At 37.5% G+C, this 27,706-nt stretch overlaps 1 protein-coding gene across 5 annotated transcripts in view; it reads left to right on the top strand.

Annotated features, from left to right (window-relative positions):
- LOC150077498 (ethanolamine kinase 1-like) overlaps positions 1–19,307 on the top strand; it is a 131,029-nt gene extending 111,722 nt beyond the window's left edge. For all 5 annotated transcript variants that reach the window (XM_090385610.1, XM_090385609.1, XM_090385612.1 and 2 more), the window contains exons 7-8: positions 16,866–16,939; positions 18,850–19,307. In XM_090385610.1, coding sequence (XP_090241736.1) covers positions 16,866–16,939; positions 18,850–18,928 — 153 coding nt within the window. In that variant the 3' untranslated portion in view covers positions 18,929–19,307. The remainder of the gene's footprint in view (positions 1–16,865; positions 16,940–18,849) is intronic.
- The last annotated feature ends 8,399 nt before the right edge of the window (positions 19,308–27,706 follow it).

Genomic DNA, 27,706 nt, shown 5'->3' with positions numbered 1-27,706 from the left:
GTACTATTATCAGAAATACTTCAGTTCTGCAAACTGCAGTGCTTGGAAACTAGGCACTTGTGAGGAGATGTTTAAGGCTTTAAATGGATTGAGTAAACTAAATGCTGATGGAACCCTTACCCTTTCTTGGACAATACACATAAAGGGACATAAATTGAAAAAGGATGACTGTAGGATTGATGTGCAAAATTTGGTTTCAGCCAGGGAATAAAAAATTGTTGGAACAATCTTCCTTCTGGTGTTGTTGAAAGTGAATAGTTTTTTGAATAAATTTAAGGAAGAATTACACACGTTACTAGAGGGAATGAACAGATAAAGTTGTGGTTTTTTTTTTTTTTTGTTAATGCTGTGTAAGTTTGCTTCCTTGAATCATTTTTGACTACTAATACTATTAGTTCAGGCAGCAAAAATTTTTACCTCATTATTTTTGTGCTTACCCAAGGAAAGGTATAGAACTTATAGATACCCTACCTTCACACTCCTAACATTGTGGACCACGTATGTTCTTTGAAATGTTCTTATTGGCAAACTGTGTCCCCCCCCCACCGCTTTCTTATTCACATTCTCACAACTGACAAGTGAATTGGTTTTTATAATTAAAAAATCCTTTTGTGGTTAATGTGAATTAGTTCTGTTTCTTTTCTCTTTTGATAGTCTCTTTTATTTGAATTCAAATTTCTGTTGGTTAGCTATGGCTTCCGATCTCTGATGATTTCCTTCCTAATTTAATTAAGCTGTTTTTCCTTTATGGATGTTGCCATATTTTGTAAACAAAGACAGACTTGCATGTAGAATTATGTACAGTACTTTTTGGTAAATAGCACACTTAATTTTACCAGCAACAGCTCTACAAAAGAAGATAAACAATACATGATTATATACACCATTTCGACCCAAGCTTACAGATATTTCAAGTACTGAATATCTTCTCACACCCAGTTAGGAAAATTGCCAGAAGTTTTATTTTGAGTCAGCTGACTCTTAAAAGTCAAGGATTTCCTTTCATGGAATACTTTTTAAAAAAGTAAAAACAGGAATTCTTACCTTTCTGCTGTGCCCATAATAATCCATCATGTTGTTAGCATTAGTATTAGTAGAAGCATATGATGCAAGAAAGCAAGCTTATGCAGCATCAGCCAAAAAAAACCCCCATTTCACCCCTCCATTCGTTCCAAATGCCTGTCCAGCTCAGCCTTAAATTTATTTAGGCTATTAGCTTCCACAAGAAAAGATGGAAGTCTGTTCCACCAGTCAACTACCTGCTGGCACATTTCCACACATCTATTCTACAACTGTCTTTCCTCAATTTGAATCTGTGCCCCTTCAGGTTCTTAATCTGAGCAAGAGAAAGGATCCCATCAGCATTCAGCTTGCTTGCTCAACCCATTCAAGGCCTTATACACCTCAATCAGATCACCTCGCAGGTGCCTACTCTTCTGCAATTTGCAGAACTTAAGCCTTTCTTGGTAAGAGCACCCCTTTGTTCCCCTCACCAATCTTGTTGCCCTTCTTTGTACTTGTTCTAGCAACTCTACATCCTTCCTAAAATAAGGCCTCCAGACCTGTACACAGTACTCTAAGTGTGGCCTGACCATTGCCTTGTACAACGGGATAATCATCTCCCTGTCCTTGCTAGCAAAATTCCTATATATCATTGACAAGACTCCATGACTGGTGCCTCCGTAGCCAGGTGGGCAGGAGCAGCAGTGAGTAGCACATGCTTCTTGATTAGACTGGGGTTCGGGCCCGTGACCACCAAATACGGAGGATGCGGAAAGATAAGAGAATGACCACCTTTTCTCTTTGGCTATTGCTACAAATATGCAGTACTTTGCATTTGTCAATGTTAAACTTCAGTTGCCATTTCTCAGTCCATTTGCCCAACTTATCTAGATCCAGTTGGAGTAGCATACTGTCGTTAAAAACCCTGCCAACCTTTGTATCATCTGCAAACTTGGAGATTAATCCTGATATACCTTCATCAATATTATTGATGAATACAAAAAACAACAGTGGGCCCAGCACCGAACCCTGGGAAACTCCACTAATAACATTTGTCCATGAAGAGCAGTGTCCATTGAGTACCACTCTCTGTCATTGTTGCTCACTTAACCTGGCCAGTTGTACATGGTGAGGAATCTCCCAGTGATGATGCTTAAAATTGCACAGAAAATCATTCCCTGAAGTTTTGCAGATTTCTGCTTAGTACATGTACTGGAATTTGGGGAGTACAATGTCTACAGAAAGGATAGACAGGATAGGAAGGGAGGAGGGGGTTATGCTATTAGTTAAGAAACACATAAAATCCAAGGAAGTGAAGCCAGTCGACATCGCTGGACAGTGCAGTGTCGAGTCAGTTTGGTGTGACATAAGAATTGGGAGATCAAAATTGAGAGTAGGAGTGTGCTATAGGCCTAATGACTCTGATAAGTATAATAAGAAACTACAGAGAAATATAGAGTGGGCCAGTAAATCAGAGAGTCTTATAATGGGGGATTTTAATTTCCCAGATATTGACTGGAATTTGTGGGTTGGTCACTCGCACACTAGCAAGGCTTTTGTGGATTTATTGGATGATTGTTTTCTACATCAGCATGTTCGTGAGGCAACAAGAGGGAGCAATACTCTTGATCTGATTATCAGTAGTGATTCTTCATGCATTAAGAACCTGCAGATAAATGAACCACTAGGTGGCAGTGATCACAGTGTGTTGAAGTGGGATTTACTCAAGGAGGTAACTACCATCAGAGGTAAAGGGAAGGGTTTTTGTTTTCGTAAAGGCGACTATGATGGTCTGAGACAGTATTTAAATTCTATACAGTGGGACCAACTGATGATGTTACCAACAGCAAACTCAAAATGGGAAGCATTCAAGGAACTAATCTTGGTGGCTACCAGGCTTTACATACCAACTAAGAAATATTGTTCAAGGTTTAGGCCTAAATGGTTGTCAGATGGACTAATGAGACATGTGGCAGAGAAGAAAAATGCATGGGATACATACAAATTAATGGGTGACATGGAAGCCTATGATAGATATAAGTTGGTCTGTAACCAAGTCACAAAGGAGATTAGGCAGACTAATCAAAGGCAGACTACGAAAAATCCTTGGCAAAGGATGCAAAGAAAAACAGAAAGGAGTTCTTTACATACTTGAACTCGAGAAGGAAAGGGATGAATCAGATTGGTCCACTGGATATTGATGGTTCAACAGTTGAGGATCCTGCTCAGGTGGCTAACAATCTAAACGAGTATTTTGCATCTACATTCACGCATGAGGAGTTATTCAGGAAGGAGAATGATGTAGGTAAAGTAAACATTGGCAGTGAGCTGGATGATTTTGTAATAACCGAAAGGAAAGTGGAGGAGAGATTGTTGAGGATAAACATAAAAAAGGCACCTGGGGTGGATGGGATCTATCCAGTTATATTAAAGGAGGCAGCAAAGGAAGTATGCAAACCCCTAGCCATAATTATGAGAGCTTCTTTGGACTCAGGGGAGGTACCCATAGACTGGAGATGTGCAAATGTAACCCCAATTCACAAAGGAGGATCAAAGGCTGACACAAGTAATTATAGACCTGTTAGTTTAACTTCTGTTCCAGGTAAATTAATGGAGGCACTGGTTAAAGAAGCACTGCAGGATCATCTAGACAAGAATTCAGTTATAGCTCAGACGCAGCATGGTTTTGTTAAGGGCAGGTCTTGCCTGACCAATTTGATTGGATACTATGATGTAGTCACAAAAGAACTGGATGCAGGGAATAACTTTGATATTATATATTTGGATCTTAGAAAGGCTTTTGATACTGTTGCACATGGAAGACTGCTGCACAAATTGGAGCAGTGTGGCATTGGAGGCAAATTGCTGCTATGGATAAGGGGATGGTTGAGTGGCAGAAGACAGAGAGTGGTAATCAATGGACACTGCTCAACGTGGACTAATGTTATTAGTGGAGTTCCTCAAGGTTCAGTGTTGGGTCCATTGTTGTTTTCGGTGTTTATGAATGATATTGATGATGGGATATCAAGTTTAATGTCTAAGTTTGCAGATGATACAAAGGTTGGCAGGGTCGTTAAGGACACTACTGATGCTATGCTGCTGCAACAGGATCTGGAAAGGTTGAACAGATGGGCTGAGAGGTGGCAAATGAAGTTTAACATTGACAAATGTAAAGTACTACATATGGGTAACAGTAACCCCAGAGCAATGTATCAACTCTGCGGTACTACACTGACAGTGGTGGAGAATGAAAAGGACCTGGGGTAATTGTGCAGGCAGATATGAAGTTCTCTGAGCAGTGCAGACGAGCTGCAAGAGTAGCTCATGGTGTCTTGTCAATGATATACAGGAATTTTTCTAGCAGGGATAAGGAGGTGATTATTCCCTTTTATAAGGCAATGGTTAGGCCACATCTTGAGTACTGTATACAAGTCTGGAGGCCTCATTTCAAGAAGGATGTAGAGCTGCTGGAACGGGTACAGAGAAGGGCAACAAGATTAGTAAATGGAACAAAGGGTTGCTCTTACGAAGAAAGGCTTAAGTTTTGCAAATTACAGAGTCTGGAGACTAGGCACCGGCGAGGTGATCTGATAGAGGTGTATAAGGCTTTGAATGGTTTGAGCATGCTCAATGCCAATGGGATTCTTCATCTTTCTCAGAATAATCACCTCAGAGGGCATAAATTCAAATTGAGGAAGGACGGATGTCGGATAGATGTGCGGAAATTTGCCTTTGGCCAGCGGGTGGTTGGTTGGTGGAACCGACTTCCATCACTTGTTGTTGAAGTTGATAGCCTAAACAAATTTAAAGCTCAACTGGACAGGTATTTCGAACAAACAGAGGGGTGAAATGGGAGAGGGGTTTTTTTTTTTTTTTTTTTGGCTGATGCTGAATAAGCTTGCTTTCTTGCATCATATGCCTCTACTAATGCCCAGTCCATGGGTATTAGCATAATGCTAATGCTAATACCCATGGACTGGAGATGTGCAAATGTGACCCCAATTCACAAAGGAGGATCAAAGGCTGACACAAGTAATTATAGACCTGTGAGTTTAACTTCTGTTCCCGGAAAATTAATGGAGGCACTGGTTAAAGAAGCACTGCAGGATCATCTAGACAAGACTTCAGTTATAGCTCGGACACAGCATGGTTTTGTTAAGGGGAAGTCTTGCCTGACCAATTTGATTGGATACTATGATGCCGTCACAAAAGAACTGGATGCAGGGAATAACTTTGATATTATATGCTTGGATCTTAGAAAGGCTTTTGATACTGTTGCACATGGAAGACTGCTGCACAAATTGGAGCAGTGTGGCATTGGAGGCAAATTGCTGCTATGGATAAAAGGGTGGTTGAGGGGGAGAAGACAGAGTGGTAATCAATGGACACTGCTCATCATGGACTAATGTTATTAGTGGAGTCCCTCAGGGTTCAGTATTGGGTCCTTTATTGTTTTCTGTATTTATAAATGATATTGATGATGGTATATCAAAGTTAATGTCCAAGTTTGCAGATGATACGAAGGTTGGCAGGGTTGTCAAGGACACTACTGACACTATGCTGCTGCAACAGGATCTGGAAAGGTTGAGCAGATGGGCTGAGAGGTGGCAAATGAAGTTTAACATTGACAAATGTAAAGTACTACATATGGGAAACAGCAACCCCAGAGCAATGTATCAACTCTGTGGTACTACACTGACAGGGGTAGAGAATGAAAGGGACCTGGGGGTGATTGTGCAGGCAGATATGAAGTTCTCTGAGCAGTGCAGACGGGCTGCAAGAGTAGCTCATAGTGTATTGTGAATGATATATAGGAATTCTTCTAGCAGGGATAAGGAGGTGATTATTCCTTTGTATAAGGCAATGGTCAGGCCACACCTAGAGTACTGTATACAGGCCTGGAGGCCTCATTTCAAGAAGGATGTAGAGCTGCTGGAACGAGTACAGAGAAGGGCAACAAGATTAGTGAATGGAACAAAGGGGTGCTCTTACGAAGAAAGGCTTAAGTTTTGCGAAGTACAATGTCTGGAGACTAGGCACCAGCGAGGTGATCTGATTGAGGTGTACAAAGCCTTGAATGGGTTGAGCATGCTCAATGCTGATGGGATTCTTCCTTTTGCTCAGAATAATCACCTGAGAGGGCATAAATTCAAATTGAGGAAAGACAGATATAGGACAGATGTGCGGAAATTTGCCTTTAGCCAGTGGGTGGTTGGTAGGTGGAACAGACTTCCATCCCTTGTCGTGGAAGTTGATAGCCTAAATAAGTTTAAGGCGCAGCTGGACATGTATTTTGAACGAACAGAGGGGTGAAGTGGAAGTGGTTATTTTTTATTTATTTATTTTACTTTATTTTTTTTGGCTGATGCTGCATAAGCTTGCTTTCTTGCATCAAATGCCTCTACTAATGCTAATGCTAATGTTGTATGCAGTGTATACAGAAGATACAGAGGCAGGATATATACAGAAGAATAGGCAAATTGGCAAGTACTATTGATGAGTAAGGGTAAATAATTGATACCATACCAGTTTGCACATCAGCAGTAATTGTAACCGAGTGTCATATGCAGATATTATATAATCTAATAGGTTAGAATATTTTTTAGTATGCTAGAAACATACATTTATCAACCGAGACAATCCAGTACAATAGAGGACATTAGTAGCTCTCCTAGCATGCTATACAATTACTGTATATAGTATGCTAGGATAGATGAATTATAGTGGATGTAAGAGATCAGAACTCCTTTAATTCCCTTCAGAAACCTAATAATTCAGGAAGCAGAAAGAACAAAAAAACAAGACAGTAGAAGATTATCGGAAGTGATGGAAGGCTTGGATCTGTATTTGTGTTTTCTTTTCCTTCACTTTTTGTTATTCTCGAGTAGAAGGGGCAGAGCCATTGCCACTCGAGATGTATTGAAAATATTAGAAAAGAAAATTTATTAGAAAAGAAAATTTTTTGGCATGTGTGCTGAATTGTTTGACCCTCAAAATACAGTGGATTCCGGTTATTTGGGCCACCGGTTAATCGGGGCAGCCGTTTATTTGGGGCAAATCTTAAAAAACAAAAACCAATCGAGAAAATAGCCAGGATTTACTTCGCTTAATTGGGACAAAATGCCGTTTAATCGGGGCAGGAGACCTCAGCACTGGAGATTACCCTACGATTATCTCCGACCGTACCACGTAGTTCGGTCGGATTTCTGGAGGTCACAACCATAAAACAATAAAAACAATTAGCAGTCACCTGTTTATTGGGTTTTTCTGTTAGTGCAACTATCATAAACGGACAGTAAACTCGATCTTATTGAATTTGCGGTAATACCGACAGCTGGAATTCTGTGGGTTATTATGGTAAAATGTGTTTACGCTTCCATGGAATCTTCAATCATATAAAAAAAATAATTTTCAGAATCTTCTCTTCATTCCTATTTTTAAAGCTTCCTAATTTGTTACTCCGTTCTCACTTGCGCTTGTTGTGTTACTTGCAATTTGTGTATGCCGTGTTTCTTTGTTATTGATTGCTTATCTTTTTACTGTTTTAAATTTCAGCCCCCACCAACAAATGTCAGTGAACAGAAATGTCAACTAGTTCGTATGTACATATTACAGTACGTATTAATTATTCCGATTATCACGTATATTCTTCCGAATTTCACCTATCATTTAATTTTTTAATTGGTAAGGTAATAAAGGGTAAATTTGTGCTTAATATATCTTTACTTTTATAGCCTGTGGATAATATTCCTCCTATTTTCGCTAATTAGAATCGTTGTTTAATAGAATTAAAATTCAATTCACAAACGTGATCATAATGACCGGCGCTTACTGCACATCGTATAGTGAACGGTACTTTACTATTTTGAGTTCGTCATAACGTGATTTGATTGTACAGTGAACTAATTGTAAAGGGGGGGGTCCATTGCATTTTTAACTTTTTTTACGTGAAACTTCGGATAATACGAAAAATCCTTGGCAAAGGATGCAAAGAAAAACAGAAAGGAGTTCTTTACATACTTGAACTCGAGAAGGAAAGGGATGAATCAGATTGGTCCACTGGATATTGATGGTTCAACAGTTGAGGATCCTGCTCAGGTGGCTAACAATCTAAACGAGTATTTTGCATCTACATTCACGCATGAGGAGTTATTCAGGAAGGAGAATGATGTAGGTAAAGTAAACATTGGCAGTGAGCTGGATGATTTTGTAATAACCGAGAGGAAAGTGGAGGAGAGATTGTTAAGGATAAACATAAAAAAGGCACCTGGGGTGGATGGGATCTATCCAGTTATATTAAAGGAGGCAGCAAAGGAAGTATGCAAACCCCTAGCCATAATTATGAGAACTTCTTTGGACTCAGGGGAGGTACCCATAGACTGGAGATGTGCAAATGTAACCCCAATTCACAAAGGAGGATCAAAGGCTGACACAAGTAATTATAGACCTGTTAGTTTAACTTCTGTTCCAGGTAAATTAATGGAGGCACTGGTTAAAGAAGCACTGCAGGATCATCTAGACAAGAATTCAGTTATAGCTCAGACGCAGCATGGTTTTGTTAAGGGCAGGTCTTGCCTGACCAATTTGATTGGATACTATGATGTAGTCACAAAAGAACTGGATGCAGGGAATAACTTTGATATTATATATTTGGATCTTAGAAAGGCTTTTGATACTGTTGCACATGGAAGACTGCTGCACAAATTGGAGCAGTGTGGCATTGGAGGCAAATTGCTGCTATGGATAAGGGGATGGTTGAGTGGCAGAAGACAGAGAGTGGTAATCAATGGACACTGCTCAACGTGGACTAATGTTATTAGTGGAGTTCCTCAAGGTTCAGTGTTGGGTCCATTGTTGTTTTCGGTGTTTATGAATGATATTGATGATGGGATATCAAGTTTAATGTCTAAGTTTGCAGATGATACAAAGGTTGGCAGGGTCGTTAAGGACACTACTGATGCTATGCTGCTGCAACAGGATCTGGAAAGGTTGAACAGATGGGCTGAGAGGTGGCAAATGAAGTTTAACATTGACAAATGTAAAGTACTACATATGGGTAACAGTAACCCCAGAGCAATGTATCAACTCTGCGGTACTACACTGACAGTGGTGGAGAATGAAAAGGACCTGGGGGTAATTGTGCAGGCAGATATGAAGTTCTCTGAGCAGTGCAGACGAGCTGCAAGAGTAGCTCATGGTGTCTTGTCAATGATATACAGGAATTTTTCTAGCAGGGATAAGGAGGTGATTATTCCCTTGTATAAGGCAATGGTTAGGCCACATCTTGAGTACTGTATACAGGTCTGGAGGCCTCATTTCAAGAAGGATGTAGAGCTGCTGGAGCGGGTACAGAGAAGGGCAACAAGATTAGTAAATGGAACAAAGGGTTGCTCTTACGAAGAAAGGCTTAAGTTTTGCAAATTACAGAGTCTGGAGACTAGGCACCGGCGAGGTGATCTGATAGAGGTGTATAAGGCTTTGAATGGTTTGAGCATGCTCAATGCCAATGGGATTCTTCATCTTTCTCAGAATAATCACCTCAGAGGGCATAAATTCAAATTGAGGAAGGACGGATGTCGGATAGATGTGCGGAAATTTGCCTTTGGCCAGCGGGTGGTTGGTTGGTGGAACCGACTTCCATCACTTGTTGTTGAAGTTGATAGCCTAAACAAATTTAAAGCTCAACTGGACAGGTATTTCGAACGAACGGAGGGGTGAAATGGGAGAGGGTTTTTTTTTTTTTTTTTTTTTTTTGGCTGATTCTGAATAAGCTTGCTTTCTTGCATCATATGCCTCTGCTAATGCTAATAATTGGGGCAGCCGCTTAATCGGGCCAAAATGCACTAGTCCCGATATGTCCCAAATAACCGGAATCGACTGTACTTAGTGATTTCATAAACTGTTGCCATTCTGTGGCTTCTTGATAAGGTAGGATATGAAGTAGTTTTTTGTTTATATTAGTTTCTAATAATACTAATAAAATATATAGAAGTTTATACATTAATTCATTATAGGTATACAGGGTTATTCAAAATGATTCATTCGATTTCAGATGACTACATTGTGCTGCCACTTTATTAGATACACCTACCTAGTAACGTGTTGAGCCTCTTTAGCCTTCAAAAACAGCCTGAATTTGTTTAAGCATGGATTGAACAAGATGCTGAAAATGTGCAGGAATGGAATACCATGCAGATATGAGTGTTGCAGTTCCTTGATATTTGACGGAGGTGTAGGCCTGCGGGGAACAGCCCTTTCCAGCTTATCCTAAAGATGTTCAATAGAATTGAGATCCTGGGAACTGAGCAGGCCACTGCAGCAAAGAAAAGCCGTTGTCACGTTCCTGGAACCATTCCATAGTGATTCAGACTTGTCATGTTCCTGGAACCATTCCATAGTGTTAAGCCTCCTTGAGCCTTAAACAGCCTGAATTCGTCTAGCCATGGATTGAACAAAATGCTGAAAACGTGCAGGAGTACCATGCAGACATGTGTGTCACACAGTTTCTTGAGATTCAACGGAGGTGTAGGCCTGGAGCAAACAGCCCTTTCCAGCTCATCCCAGAGATGTTCAATAGGATTGAGATCCTGGGAACTGAGCAGGCCACTGCAGCAAAAAAAGTCATTGTCACGTTCCTGGAACCATTCCATAGTGTTAAGCCTCCTTGAGCCTTCAAAACAGCCTGAATTCGTCTAGGCATGGATTGAACAATGCTGAAAACGTGCAGGAATGGAGTACCATGTAGACATGAGTGTGTCACACAGTGTCTTGAGATTCAATGGAGGTGTAGGTCTGAAACAAACAGCCCTTTCCAGCTCATCCCAAATATGTTTAGTAGGATTGAGATCTGCGGAATGAGCGGGCCACTGCAGTAAAGAAAAGTCATTGTCATGTTTCTGGAACCATTCCGTAGTGATTCGGACTTTGTGCACCAGCGCATTACTTCTGGAAGTAACCATCTGACTGAGGATAAACTGTCAACATGAACGGATGCACTTGGTCAGCAATGATGTGGCATTCAGACGTGAATCTGTGGGTATCAATGGACCCAACGTGTGCCAAGAAAACATTCCCCACACCATAACACTGCCCCCACGACCTTGCGTCAGACATGACAGGTCCATGGATTCATGTTGTTTTCGCCAAATTCTGAGCCTTCCATCAACATGATGCACCAGGAACTTTGACTCTTCAGACCAAGCAACTGTTTTCCAATCCTTGATAGTCTAGTGCTGGTGGTGCTGTGCTCACAGGAGGCGTGCTCTCTTGTTTATTGATAACAAAGGTGTGCAGTGTGACCGTCAGCTGTTGTAGCCCATTCACAACAAATTGCAACTAGTGTCCCGTTGTGATATTTTGTTCTGTGCACCAAGGTTGTATTCTGATGTGATGTGTGACATTGTGGCCCGTCTGTTTGCTTGCACAATTCTAGCCATCCTCCTCTGACCTCTCTCATCAACAAGAGATTTTCTTCCACAGGAGTGCCGTTGAGAGTATGTTTTCTGTTCGTTGCACCATTCTTGATACACCCTTGAAACTGTGGTGTGTGAAAAGTTCAGGAGAACTGCCGTTTCAGAGATGCTTTTTCCAGCACACTTGCATCTACTACCATGCCACGTTTGAAGTCTGTTAGATCACTCCTTTTCCCCATTCTTGCTACGGTTTGTATGCTTAACTGATACTAGAAAGGTTGTTCTGCTGCATTTATATCCACAACTGTGGTCATGTGACTTGCAACGTCGTGGGACAAACCATTTATGTGCATAGCAGGGAGTGTACCTAATAAAGTGGCAGCACAGTGTATATTTTTGAAGTTTACAAATACAGAGTGATTAGTGATACATCAACCAAAAGAAAAACTATCCTATTTTTATCTCTCGCCTTATAAATGCTCTACGTGACTTCCCATAGTTCCACAAGCAATGTCAAGATGATATTCGAATTCCTCCCATACTCGCTCCAGCATGTCGTTTGTCACTGACTCCACAGCAGTAACAATGTGATTTTTGAGCTCATCCAGGGTTGTGGGCAACGCTGGTACCCCAAAAAGAAATAGTTACACGGCATAAGATCCGGTGACCCAGCTGGAATTCTGTGGGTTTTCACGTTATTATGGTGAAATGTGTTTCTCCTTCCAAGAAATATTCAATCGTATAAAAAACAAAAATAAATTTTCAGAAACTCATTACTCCATACCTCACTTGTGTTTGTTGAAACTTGTGCATGCCATGTTCTTTTTTATTTTGCTAACTGGAAAATATTCTTCCGATTTTCACGTATCATTTAAAGGGGGGGGTTCACTGCATTTTGTTGGGAGATCCCTGGGTTAGGTTCTGTGCTATTGAACTTGTACTTGTTTGAGACCATAAAAAATTGAATTCGAAGTGTGCAGTTCATGAGAAAAATTGTGACTTCAAAGTGTGCAGTTCGTTAAAGAAAGCAGAAGGTACACAAAATCTAGATGCTGCAGAAGAGATTGTGCTTAGCAGCAACGAAGAGGAAGAAAATTAAATGAATATACATTATCTGACATAAAGTATCACAGTTTGTAAGGTAAGACGTCTGTTCAGTTATTACTATTTAAGTTACTACTATTATAAAAATAAAGTTAAAATATTAAGTTATTACTACTATAAAAATTAAGTTTCCGATAGTTATAAAAAAAAAAAAAAAATGGCATATTTTTGTTAACTTTTGGAACGTAATCCCCCTTTTTGTACTGATTCTTATTCCCGTGTAACATGGTTTTGCATTACATGAGATTTTGTAGGAACCAAACTACCGTGTTATACGAGGGGTGTGTGTGTGTGTGTGTGTGTGTGTGTGTGTGTGTGTGTGTGTGTGTGTGTGTGTGTGTGTGTGTAAGTCTTGTCTTCCTTCACGGATTAATGCTCATTCAGCTTCCTTCCAAATCTAAAAGAACCTTAAACTCTCTAATATCAGAGGCAACGATGCTAATCCCTTAGAGTTATTCTGCTTTCTTAAATGAATAAAATTATATGATCGTCTCTGACTGTTTCCATAACAGTCACCATTGATAATTTTCATATCACTGATAGGTGAGGGGTGCATCCGTAGCCAGATGGGCAGGAGCGGCAGTGCGTAGCACACGCTTCTTGATTAGACTGGGGTTCCAGCCCGTGACCACCAAATACGGGGGATGCAGAAAGGTGCAATATGGTCTAAGTAGCCCTTATGCCAAAAATAACAACAACAACCACCTTCACGGATTAGGCAATCCGCCTGTTACCGATCTCAAAGAGGTCTGCCCATCTTTTCTTCGGTCTTCCTTTGTCTCTTTTTCCTTTTGCTCTATATGTGTAAGCTAAATATATATATAAGAAAGGAGCAAAGGTGGAGTTGGCTTTCTGGTCCATGAAGACATAAAAAAACATATTTTGGAGTTCAAAAGTACATCACTAAGGGCGTCAAGACTACTACTCAGGATTTCTAAGAGGTACGAGCTAAAGGTTATAATGATTTATGCACCAACATCGAGCCATGATGATGAAGAGGTTGAAGAAATGTACACCGAAAATGGAAGTCTTCTAGATGAGCAGAAATCCCACTACACTATCATTATGGGGAACTTAAATGCCAAGGTTGGAAAGAGACAAAACAGTGCAGAAAGGGGAACTATAGGAAATTTTGGAATTGGTGAAAGAAATGAAAGACTTGTGGAATTTGCAGAATCTCAGAATTATTAGTAATGAACACTTTTTTTTTTTAAAGAAAAGGGTGATCAGAAAGTGACATGGAAGGTGCTTCATCCTCACTAACAGAAGATATATCGTGAATGATGTTACCATCCTGAACAAGGTAAATGTTGGAAGTGATCACAGAATGGTATGATGCACACTTGACATAGATGGTGAGTAGATGTAAGAAAAGAAAGGAAAAAACTGACTCGAGTAAATAATACGAAGCTCTTTGAGATAACAGAAGAAGAGAAAAAGCAGTATGTACTGGAACTTAAGAACAAGTTTGAGCTTCTGCAGACTGCTCAGGACCAAGATATCGACGAGGAATATTACAACTTTCTGAAAGTGATAAAGCCCAAGAAACCTATAGGGAAACAGAAATCCAAAGAAGAAAAAATTAGTCAAGAAACACTTGTCATGATGAACCAAAGACGACAAATGAAGAGCAAGAAAAACACTGACAGGGAGAAAATTGAGTATACTGAGTTATGCAAAGCCATTAGAAAGAGACTCAGAGAGGACATAAGAAGATTTAACACAAGAAAAGTAGAACAAGCATTAAGGGAAAACAAAGTACTTCAATTAGCAGTAAATGCAGAAAGACAAATGATACAGAAACTGAAGAATAGCGATGGTGTACTTATAAATAGCAGAGAAGGCATAATTCAAATAGCAGATGACTACTATAGAGAATTATACTAGGAGCGAGGGAATGATACCAGCAGTGGGGAAGATGGATCGCAAATTAGTAACACATACGACATACCAGATATTCTTCCTGATGAGGTAGAACATGCGTTGAAATAAATGAAGAATCAGAAAGCCCAGGGGGAAGATGAAGTTCTGTAGAGTTGTTAAAATTGGGAGGAAGAGACATAGCACAAAAAAGACTTCACAAAATGCATTAGAAAAGGTGTGATGCCTAAGAAGTGGAATAATGCAATCATAGTTCTGCTGCATAAGAAAGGAGATAAATCAGAAATAGGAAATTACAGACCAATTAGCTTGTTATCCCACATCTACAAGTTGTTCACAAGGATCATTACTAACAGATTAGAAAGAATACTTGATGAGAATCAACCAAAAGAGCAAGCTGGCTTTAGGACAGGATTCTCAACTACGGATCACCTTCATTTAATATCACAGCTAATGGAGAAAGCAAATGAATATAAAACACCATTATGCCTGCCATTTGTGGATTATGAAAAGGCATTTGACTCCATACAGCATAAGGCAATGTTTCGGGCACTGGAAAGACAAGGCATAGATACCCCATATATTATGATTTTGAAGAAAATATATGAGCACGCTTCCTCCTTTATTAGACTAGACAAAGACAGTAACAAATTTAAAATTGAGAAAGGAGTTCGACAAGGAGACACAATATCTCTGAAGTTGTTTACTGCTACCCTTGTGGAAGCTTTCAGAAGAGTAGACTGGTTGCAGAAAGGAGTCAATGTGAATGGAGAGTACCTAAACCATTTACGATTTGCACATGACATTGTGGGCATAAGCCACAATCCCAAAGAATTAGAGGAAAATCTTAATCAATTATGTAGAGTTAGTAGGGATTTCTGACTAAAGGTGAGTATGGCTAAAACAAAAGTAATGATGAACAAGTATGCCATAGAAAGGGATATAATGATTCAAGGAGCAGTAATTGAAAAGGTGGAGTCATATACTTATCTGGGTCAAGTCATTAGCTGTAATAATGATAAATGGCTGTAAGTCAAGAGAAGAATAAATTTTGGATGGATAGCATTCAGGAAATATGGTCACATACTTGAGGAGCAATATCCCAATTTGTCTGAAATGTAAAATAATGAGCCAATTTATACTACCCACCATGACTTATGGAAGTGAAAATTGGGAACTCACCAAAAGAATGGAAGAGAAGCTGAGAACTACACAGCGAAGAATGGAACGAATTATATTGGGAATCAGACTGTTAGATAAGAGAAACACATGGGTTAGGCAGCAAATTAAGTAAAGGACATTCTTATCAAAACTAAAGAACTAAAATGGTCTTGGGCAGGACACATAGCTCGAAGACATGATGACAGATGGACTAAGAGAATAACAGAATGGTACCCAAGAGGTGCTAGAAGAAAACCTGGAAGATAACGACGGAGATGGACAGATGAAATTCATGAGTTTGTGTAGTAAATGGATGGCCATTGCAGAAAACAGAAGGAACTGGAAAGTTGCTGGAGAGGCCTTCATCCTGCAGTGGATTGAAAATGGCTGATGATGATATATAAGTTTGTCTGACAACACACAAAATTTTGCATTTTTTGTTGAATTGAAAATGGTTTTTATCAATTAGGATGTGCATAATTCGTTTAACTTTTCATTGTTTGTAATTTCCAAAGTTGTATATGTATTTCACTCATCTTCTGTTATAACCCCTGTTGTTCAATTTCTGTCCCCCCCCCAAGGAAACCCCCATCTTAAAAAAAAAAGCTGTTTTAAGAAAAATGCAAGCAATGGGTAAAAAGAACCAAATTATAATATGCCGTATGTGCATATATCATAATGATATATAATAATTTTCCCCCACTCCTCTTTGAAAGGTAGGTTGGGGGGGAAAATTAGAGTTTGCTGGATGAGCAGTATTTGTACATTCCTGCTAATTCCAAAACAAAATACATTTGGTCGTATAGCATTTGTCTGGTGCCAGACACAGTTAGCCTCTCATAATGAATTAAAAAATAATAAAATAAAAAATTTTTTTAAAAGATATACTTTTTTATTTTAATTTAAAAAAATAGGATTAAAGAAAACAGTGATGCTCATTACATCACATCTTTATTATTATATATCTTTATTATCTTTATTATTTTATATTAAGCATCTGATACCATAAATTTTACAACAAAAATTGATAGAGAATTTTTTCTATAATGCAGATTTTTTAATGCTATGTTCTTGAAGACAGATTTACATTTCTTTTTGAGCATATTGAAAAACTACATTTTTTTTTTTTTATTAACTCTACAGAACATTATAAATTATTTTAATGTTCATGTGGGCCGAAGATACTGTAATATGCAGGTGAATGTATTTCCCCCCCCCCTTAGGAGTATGAATTTTCTATATTTTTACTTCTGATTTTTTGTAAACTAAGTTATTTACTACTTTTTTTCCTATTTTTGTAATTAGGCTGCGCACCTCTTCTGGGGTTTGTGGGCCCTTGTTCAAGCCGAGCATTCTTCGCTGGATTTTGACTATTTAGGGTAAGAAATGCATGCCAGTGAAAAATTGAATTGTGTATTTATTATTCATATATTTTTTAAAGAAATATGATTTATAAATAAAATTGGTCGCACAGCAGAAAAACTGCTTTTACCACAGTTTTTTTTGATCTCGTCATTTGAACTTTTAAGTTTTCACATCTAAACTTCATAACAATTAATAATACTTAATAAATTTAACAACATTCATTTTTATTGGTTTTCAGACATTTAGCTAGTTTAATAATTTGATTGGCTAATTTTGTTTATTGCATGTTTTACTATAAAGTTAACAATTAATGAGAATTGCAGTCTGTAAACTTTTGTTTTCATTTATCCTTCTTTCTAAAAGAATAAGACTTTCTAGAAATCCTCCAATATTTTTAGATATGGTGAATAGCCTTAAATACTTTGAATTTAATTATACTTTTAAATTTATTTTTCTGAATATTTATTTTCCTTGTGGCTTATATGTTGAATTGAGGGGAAAATTGTACTGAAGCTTGTTCCATAGTCAGTTAGTGTAAATGAATATTTCATTTAAATTTGTTCACATTTGGAGATGGTTCAGTAGTTGTGCTTTTTTTTTTTTTTTTAAGTGACAGTTTTAGTGTATATGAATTACGTTATGATTAGAAGATGGGTAAGTGATTTGAATCCTGCCATTTTTGGATTGTTAATCCTCATAGACCAACAGTACTTAGTGCACTACTCCCTATGTATACAGGTAAGAATATAAACAGGATTTTTTATTACAATAAATGCGCATGCCTCTGATTTTGTTAAAATATAGAGTTTTTCTTATCAGAGATACAGAGTTACATTTTTCTTGGGCTATTGGAATGTCATTTCCTTAAGAAAACATGTGGCACAATAATTTAATTTCTATTTCAGAGTGATTATCAGGATAGTTTTTCCCGCATCTAGAGGAAAAACCACTTGATATTGAGAACCATTTTTGTGTGGTTTTCTGGTTGTCTTGTTGAAATACTTCAAATTTGTCATCCTGAAATTGACTTACTCTTGACATGCTGAAAAGAAAGCCCATAAAAGTATTATCTACCTCCCTCCATCTAGAGGAGACTAAACCCCAGGGTTTTTGCACTTGGTGTGGAAGAACAGCAGCCAATAAGAGATGGAAAAAGTGTTAATATGAAATAAGAACTTGCAGTATCTAATAAAGATAGTTGAACCTTATTTTCAAGTGAAAATGAGCAGTTTCATCATTAATTCAAGCACAGTAAGCTGAAGAAAATTTAATTATAAACCACAGAAAATGCGACTGCCATAAGTATGTTAATACTTTCCTAACAAATTGATTTCTTGATAGAGATGGCACTTTGAAGGCTCGCTTTAAACTTCACCATCATTTCCTTTGTTAAGTTTCTCAAGAATTAGCCATGCTAAACAGATGTAAAATGAAAAAAAGAAAAAAAAATGCAGCCCAATCAAAAAATATATCATTGAAAAATTTTGTTAATTCCACTTGATGCAAATTGGATTCATTGAACAGTGTGTGCTCAAGGTTGTGATGCTTAAACCAAAGAAAGTGAAATTATTTTAACTGAAAGTAGTAAATTTTTTATTCCACATGAATCTGTTTGAATTGATAAAAAGTGAAATGCTTGTGTTTATAATCTATCTGTATACCTAAAAATGAATATTTTCCTTTTAACTATTATTTTTATACACTACAAAACAAGATTTCAGGAATGAGTTAAATACTGTTTGCCACATAACATGATTTGAGCTCTGTGGACCACATTATAAGTTCTTATGTCAGCAAAAATAAGATTTAGTAGAGACTGCTGAAGACAAAAACAGTGGGCTCATTTATTTTATATATAAGTAATTCTCTTTCAAAAAATTGTTTGTTATGATTATGAATTCTAAACAGTTAAATTTTATTATAGGTATGGCATAGCACGACTGAAAGAATATTTTGTGAGGAAGGAAGAAATTCTTGGACTTCAGTTACCAGTATTAGGATAGTGACAAGCAAGAAATATTTTGATAATAAATGTTTCAAAGAATTTGTTCAACAGAATGCAAGCTTACAGCCAAAGTTTGTTTTTTAGAACAAAAAGACTCTGCAAACTTGAGCTAGACAAAGACAAAGTGGGTGAAGCATTTTGTTCTGAGCATGTATCTCAATAAATTCAAAGGAATGTAGGATTGCAGAACTTGCTCTAGTTAACTATGTGTTGCATCTGTTAAGAAAGTTAAGATATCTGTATGCAGCAGAATTAGAAACTTAAAAATAAACAAATTTTTGATAATTGTTTGCAAATGCATTGAAATATAGTGTAACATTACTGTAAATTAGAGAAGCACTTGGCCTTAATCATTATTTTAAGATTGAGGATTTTTACTTTTCAAATATTTTGCCTAATAATTGTAAATTTCTAGATCATTAATGAAAAAGATTTCAAGTTAGCATATACCCACTTTAAGATTTTCCTTATTATCCAAAACTGTTTCCATAAATTATATATTTTTATTTTGTTTTTAAGGATATTAAAATTTGATATTAAAGGAGCAACTAAAAATGTTGATCTCATTTGCTTCTAATGTGCATTGACTCAGTTTCCTCTTTTGAACAGTTTTGCTGTTTTCCCAAGGTCACTCTGCTCTTTGTTACCATTGCTATTCTGGCTTGCTTTTCTTCCTTTTTCCCACCTCTTGTCTGCCATTTAATTAACACCGATCTGTTTTAATAAAACTCCTGTATCTTAATTTTGCCTTGTTTGCTTAAGCCATTCGAACATAAATGCTGAAATTTTACTGGATATCCTTTTGACTGTGTTGTTTACCAGTCAACCGCTACTGTCCCAATTTCCCACCCCCTAACTTTTTCTTAAATCATATTTTCTGTTTTTTGTGTGTTTATTTAACATTAAACAAAGAACTTAAATTTTACCATTTACTGCAAAAGTACTCAACACTTGATTTTCTTTAGGTTTATTTATGATATTTGGGTTTAATGATCAAACCAGCTGAGCTTTTAATTTTATACATAGGGAACAAAATAAAAGTAATCCAGGCTCAAAATAGTTTCATATGCCATTTATTTGAAATTTGTGAAACATTACAGTATGTGTAGGATTTTGTAAGACTATAGCATGTAAAAAAAAAAAATAATAATAATACTTGTATGGAGTATGAAATTATTTTTTATATATATATATTAAGATAAAAATATATGAATATACATGTATTAAGCCACTTATACCACATGGATCGGAAAAAAAATAGGTAATGATATGTGTAAATGATACGTATATCTATCATTTCTATACTAAATTGTTATTGGGTGAAGTTTGAGGATGCTTTCCAAATTCTGCTATCAGACCTGGGGGTGGTTCACAAGAGATTTTCTATATAAGACCTGCTTTTGGCACATTATAGCCTTAATTGCTAATGCAGCAATAAAATCCAAAACAAACCAAATGAAGTTCACAAGAGAATGCCCACTTACAGTTTACCATTGATAAACATTCAAAAATTCTGAATGTATAGCAATAGTGTCCTGTAACTGAGGTCTTATTACTGAGCCACACTTAGCTTTGATGACAGGATTTGGAAAAATTCCCAAAAATGTTACCATATAGTAATTTAATATTGGTGTTGTTGGTGCCCTGTGAGTGAAGCCTTATTATTATGTCCCATTAGATCTGATGATAGAATTTAGAAAGAATCCTGAAATGTTGGTAGATAGCAATTTAGTGTCAACATTATCTTTGTAAATCATATGAATATCAATAAAAGCCTATTTTGTTTTTTTCCAATTCACATGATATAAGAATATTTTATATATATACAGTATATTTTTATTTTAATGGATAATTAACCATGTATTGTCATTTCATAACTATATTTTTATATGTATTTTTCATTGAAATATTTAATCAGAGGTATCAAAAAAAAAACAAAGAAAAATGCTGTTTTTAAATATAGTATATTTATAAATGACGAAGGTAGTAAATTTCAGTTTTATTATATATTCTTGAAGAGTTAGCTTGTTGTATTTGTACATAATATGCAGAATGAGAATTTATTATTCAGAATTGTAATCGAACTGTTAATTCATGTGAATACTGAAATGTATTTTTAGATATGGCGAATTCAGTGCTGTTTGTGTATATTGTTGAATAAACAAGTAGTATTTTAAAAAAGAGTGTTTTGGAACCAGTTACTTTCCTTCTGCCTGTAACCACTATTTACCATTTACACTTCTGTTTAAATATCTTATCTTACCTTTTCCCTTAAGTCATATTTCACTGTTCCATGTTTATCTAAGACTTGGATTCCTTAATCTTATCATCATTTAGAGAAGTCTGTGTTAAATTCTGTTGGAGGAATTCTTAAATGCCTCTTCAATTGATCTGTAGCTAGCTGATCTCAGATGGAAAGTGTAGGGTTTTCTTTTCCCATTAAACATTGTGCTTGTTGGGTGATAGGGTTTTCAGCGCGAGTTATTCCTGGTTTTTAACTTTCACAATGTGCAGATTGGCCTATAAACACATGTAGACATAATACATCTGGCATTAATATGTCGATGCTAATGTGCTATTTTAGTAACAACAGCTCCTTTAAATCATTCAAGTTGGTGTTTATTCTGATGTTCATGTTCTTCAAACCATTCACAATCCTTGCTTTGACATAGAATATTGTCAAGTTGGGAGGTGCAAAGGCCACTTTCATAAAATACCTGCAAGTTAGGGCATACAAATTGATGCATCCCATATTGATGTTCAGAACATCAATATGGGATGCAGCATTTGTGGTTTTATGCACTGACTAGTGGACATTTTCATACCACAAGAAAACACCCACAAACCATGACACCTAATCCAGTTTCAGAGTAACACACATTCTTGTAATAAGTATTCTCCAAGAATTCTCCATATCTAAATATGGACATTGGACTGAAGACTGTATAAGTCATAAAAATCTATATATATAAAACGCTTAGGTATGCTGCCCAAATTTTCCATCTGCTAATTGTTGCCAGCACCCGTTCACTTTGCATGACCACCATACCAAACATTCTTTAATTTTTGTACTAATGTTTTGCCAAATGCTAATTGTTGTCAGCACACGGTTCATCGCATGACCACCATACCAGGCATTCTTTATTAATTTTTGTACTAATGTTTTTCGACTGAAGAAAGGCAACCTATGCCTGAAAGCAATTGATCTATGTTTATTTTATGGCTTCAATTTTAATAAACCATTCTAAGTTTTAAGAAGTGTAAAAATGGCTGAACAGTGTGTAAGAACATTTGAGAAAATGTTGAAAAAATGCTCTGTTATTGGTTCTGCTGGTTAAGATGTCATCAGTAAAACAATTAGCATTTTAGCCCAAACAATATCAACGATTATTTCCCGGTGTGCCTCGCCAAAATTGAAAAAAATGTACTATTTACAAAATGCATGTGTAACAAAGTTTATCATGTAATTTCTAGTTAAAATGACACTTGAAAAAACTTCCAAGGTCAATTTCACAGATACTTATTTATCTCACTAATGCTCAGTAGGATTTCACTCAATGCTCCTCAACCTGTCCATTCTGATAATAGCATATTTTCTTCAATGCAGGTTACCGCAGGTTGAACTTTATAACAAGGCACACACCTTTCAGCATCGTCTTGTAGAAAGGTATGTCTTTACCGTAAATTATGTGCTGGAAGTACTGAATTGTTTACAATATTGTGATAAGATAATGTATAATGCATTATACACAAAAATTAATTCAAAGCCATAATGTGAAAAGCATTCTTCATACGTTCATATTTCAGCCAATACTCACAGGTTGGCAATTTAATTTGTGGACTGGATCATAATTTTAATCTTTGTCGATAAGGTCTGAGAGGTTCTTTCTCCTGTTTTGAAATGATTTCTTTTGCTGGTTTGTACACTTGCCATGTGAGTAATGGATGTGATGGATATTCTGGATTTTAGAAATGCAGAATATCTCACTGATGACTGTACTTTCACTTATGATGCTGTGCAGGTTATGAACTTGAATCTGTTTAGAAAAACATTGAATCAAATGAACGTTTGTTGTAAGACATTGCTTGACAATATTAGTAGAAAATGTGTAACTCATGCAGCTCGCATTGAAGGAAAAAATTTGGTATGATGGTGTACCACAGAATAACGAGGAGAAAGTGAGAAACAATTGATGTTTATAAGGGTATAAGAATTTCCAAAATGGTCACATTACAAAAGTCGATACAAGATTACAAGATGCTTGAAAATATGATCACATGACAGTGTGGTGTATGATCCCCTCCAACTGCTAAATGGGTGACAGCTCTTGAAGTGCAGGCCAAGGAATCGTATTCACATCCCTTAGGAATTATCATTTAAGTGGCAGGAAACAAAACATGCACACAAATAGCCCAACACGTGCCGATCTTTCTACTCAGTTTTGTAACATCACAATGTATCATGAAAATGAACCAGCTTTTGGGAGACCCCCTAAAGTAAGATAATATACCTAGACATGTGATATTAAAGTTGTGAGGCATTGAGCAACTGGAAAATAACATTTGGGATGGAGCATCGGAAGAACTGATCTTAGAATAGTTTCAGCATAATGTCTTGCTGTCAACCTACTACCAAAAAATGACAGCAGCTGAATGGCTAATGGCTTCCTGTACCATGATTTCAAGTTCCACAATTCCATTCATTATGTATCTCATTGATGCTAGCTGGATTACCTCCAATCCTGAGCATATCTTCAGACACACAGTTATTGTTCCCAAGCAGCTCTTTTCTTGCACTACTACTGACACTAATGATGATGACATATCATCAGAGGCAGTGAAGCAACTGACTGCGAGCAGTAAGACTGCATTCTAGTACTTTGTTTTCACCAGTAACTAAATGAATATATCGATCCTGACATTCTTCTCAAGCCATCAGAGCACTGGTGATGTGTGAGCATCTACCTGTACTCGTTATTACCAACAGCTTCCAACCATTGAACATCATGATTCGTGCAGATGGTGAATTGCAATGTTGGTCATCCAGCCTTTGATGACCAACCCAATGATCCAGCAATCCCTTTCAAAGTCCATCACCTGATGGACATAACATCACTATGCATTTCAAAAGCACTACACTTGCCTTTCAGAGAAATTTTTTTGCTGATGTGACCGTTTGCTTACTGTTGTTTGCCTGCTGATGATTATACACTTTATATATATATATAGAACTTCCGGTTTTCTATGCCATGGTGGTAACAAACAGTATTTGACATTCTAGTGCATCTATTGCTAGTAATGTACATACAACATATATCACAGTTATTCATATAAATTTTCAAGTATAGTAGCACATTCTTCCCAAGTGGAACAACTTCAGTGGCGAACAGTGTGATGGAAATGGTGTTATGACTGGCTATCTAAACTCTCAGATGAAGACAACCAATCAAATGGAATATGAAATCTTAAATTTTATGGCATGCGAAATATTACTACCTATTAACCATGAGGCAAAGTTTGACAAATTCTAAAAATGCGTTAATGTAAAGAATAATTGCAGGGGCTCACATCTGGTGAGTATGGGCTTGGCACACCCAGAGTTCTGAGATGAATATCATCATTCTCTCTCTCACACAGGGTAACTCGGGAATTTTTTTTTGGCTGGTGCAGCATAAGCCTCAGGCTTCCTTGAACCATATGGTTAATAATAATAATACCAATGTTAGAATGGAAAACTTTCAATGTTTTTTGATTAGGCCACATCTTGAGTAATGCATATAGGTCTGAAAGCCTCATTTGCCAAAGTGGCGATCTATTATTAATAACCATATGGTGCAAGGAAGCCTGAGGCTTATGCTGCACCAGGAAAGAAAAAAAGTTCTCAAGTTACCCTGAGAGAGAGAGAGAGAGAGAGTCAAAAGTAGAAGGGAATCACCAAGAAAGAGAAGGATGATGATATCCAGCTTGGGACCCTGGGTGTCCCAAGCCCATACTCAACAGATGTGAGCCCCCGGGGTTGAACCCTGTTGAAACAGTGCAGAGAAAAGTAACGAGATTAGTGAGTGGAACAAATGGATGCTCTTACCAGGAAAAGCTTCAGTTCTGCAAATTTATGCATCTAGAAACTAGGCACCAGCAAGGGGATCTGATTGGAGTATTTAAGGTTTTGAATGGATTGAGTAAGCTCAATTCTCATGAAATCCTCTTGATCAGACAACACACATGAGGGGTGCATAAATTCAAATTAAGAAGGATGGTTGCTATGTGTGCAGAAATTTGCCTTCAGCCAGCAGATAGTTGAGTGTTAGAACACTTGCCATTATTGTACACACACTATTGTATAGGTTGGTGGTTTGAACAAATTCAAGGAAGAATTAGACAAATTGTTAGAGGTGATGGGCAGATGATAAATGTTGGTTATTTTTTTAACTGGTGCTGTATAAGCTTGCTTTCTTACACCATTACTAATACTAGTGATCCTTGAGCAGTGAAACATTTCTGAGGTCTGTTGGAGAGTTGGAAACATTTTAAATGAAATTAAATTGAATATCACTAATTTATTTTGTCAATTTTCTTTTAATGTCCTCTATAACTTAAATCGTTCGCCAGTTAGGGCAGGTGCCTCCGTAGCCAGGTGGGAAGGAGCAGCAGTGCATAGCACACGTTTCTTGATTAGATCAGGGTTCGAGCCCGTCACCACCAAATATGGAGGATGCGGAAAGGTCAGAGAATGACCACCGCATATCCCGGAGCAATATGGCCTTAGTTGCCAATGCTCCTAAAAACCAAATAACAAACAAACCAGTCAGGGCAGAGTTGATTTTTTTTAAGGGGAGAATTAATTAGGGAATAAAGAAGTATTAGCTCCACATCTCTTTGACAGTCAACATAGAATGCCTCATAGTGTTGTCTTCGAAGAAAGCAATTAACGTCACTCTTGCTTTCGAAGAAAGTGTTTAACACCATTTTGGTGTTTGACTTTTGAAACCGGAATTTTTTTTATCTCAGAGAGGGCGTTGATCGCCATTCCATGCTTTGTCTCTGTTTGTAGATCTTATTCGAAACACCATGATTCTCCTCGTGTAACGCCAAAGCAACTAGTACAGTATATAATTGCAGGGTGATTCAGGAGGAACAGTAAATATTTTGGGAGGTTATAGTATCGATTAATCTGAGTAAAAAAGTTCATATAAACATGTGTCCAATTCTCAATGGACACGGAGATTGAGCTGTTTGAAACTGGCGCGCACAGTTCCCTGAATCAGATGTGACCAAAAAGCAGTTATAATCTGACGCTGTTCGGTGTTAGAAGTGTCGTTAACAATGCCACACATCACATACGCTGATATGGTGTTTGTCTGCGGTTTTTGTGGTGGAAGTGCTACTGCTACTGAGAATACCTTTGATGGTTTATAACCGCAGTATACCAGGTTTATACCAAGCTGCGTGAGACTGGTACAGTTCCCAGCCCTCGTATTTCTTCTGAACATGCAAATGAAAAAAAACGTGGATGAAATAGAACACATTCTTCAGTCGGTAGAATGTAGTCTGCGCTGGTAACACAGTGGTATCGTCACCGTCCTTCCCACACCATGTGGAAAAGGCCCTGGTTCGAATCTCGTCGATTACGCGAGGAACTTTAGTGGGCTTTTTTCACTCCGTGGCTGAGTTAGTCGGTCTCAGGAGTAGATAACAAGGTTTTTTCCCCCAAAAAAACGGGTTTTTTTACGGGTAACCCTAATATAATAATTTGATTTTGATTTTGAGTCGGTAGAACGTAGTCCTATTATTAGTACACCAAAAATTTCTACGCGTATCGGTGTTCCACAGACAAGAGTATGGCGAACATTACGTGAGCACGGCTTGTATCCATTTCACATACAGCAGGTACAACACCTTCAACCAGGAGACAACGCCCAGCGATTGGAATTTTGTCCAACGGTGGGTAAATGCTAATCATCGATTAATTCCGTTAATACTGTTCAGCGATGAAGCTATTTTCACCCCTGACGGTATCAACAACACCCGTAACTCTCATAGGTGGTGAGACGAAAATCCACATGCCACTGCAAAATAAATTTCCAACATCGCTTCTCTGTAAATGTGTGGTGCTGTATCATCGACAATCAGTTGATGGGCCTGTTGTGTTACAAAATCGTCTTACAGGGCACATTTACCTAGAATTTCTGCAAAACGAATTTTCACTACTATTGGAGGATGTTCCCTTAGCTACAAGGATTGGTATGTACTATCAGCATGACAGAGCTCCTGCACATTATACCCGTCTGAGTTATACAAGCCTGAATGATAGATCGGCCTCGGTGGTCCAATTCATTGGCAGCTTGCATTTTGGATACTGTTGCCATCATAAAGAAGACGACATCAGAAGAACAATACATCATATTACCACAAGAGCTGCAAAGTGCATTGAGTTTGGCGGTGGACTTTTTGAACATTTAGTGTGAACTGTAAAAAATGTGTCAATTATTTCTGTTTTGTATCAATCAAAAAGTCAGTAAATACAAACAATAAGTCATTTACCATTCTTTAATACCTCTCATAATGGCTTTGTGCTCACCAGTTTCAAACAGCTGTATCTCCGTATCCATTGAGAATTGGACACATGTTTATAAGAACTTTTTTACTCAGAATAATCTATCACGTTGTTAAAAGAAACCTACAAAAATTCCTGATGGGATTCAATCTAAACCACTTCCACTCGCAGTGGACGATGGTAATTATAACCACTGCGCTATCTGTGAAGGCTGTAACCATA

Source organism: Mastigoproctus giganteus, chromosome 12 (genome assembly GCF_048544385.1).
Source record: "Mastigoproctus giganteus isolate SK-2022 chromosome 12, ASM4854438v1, whole genome shotgun sequence".
NCBI lineage: Eukaryota > Metazoa > Arthropoda > Arachnida > Uropygi > Thelyphonidae > Mastigoproctus > Mastigoproctus giganteus.
The sequence above is the reverse complement of the archived record's forward strand: the minus strand, read 5'-3'. Positions and strand labels throughout refer to the sequence as shown.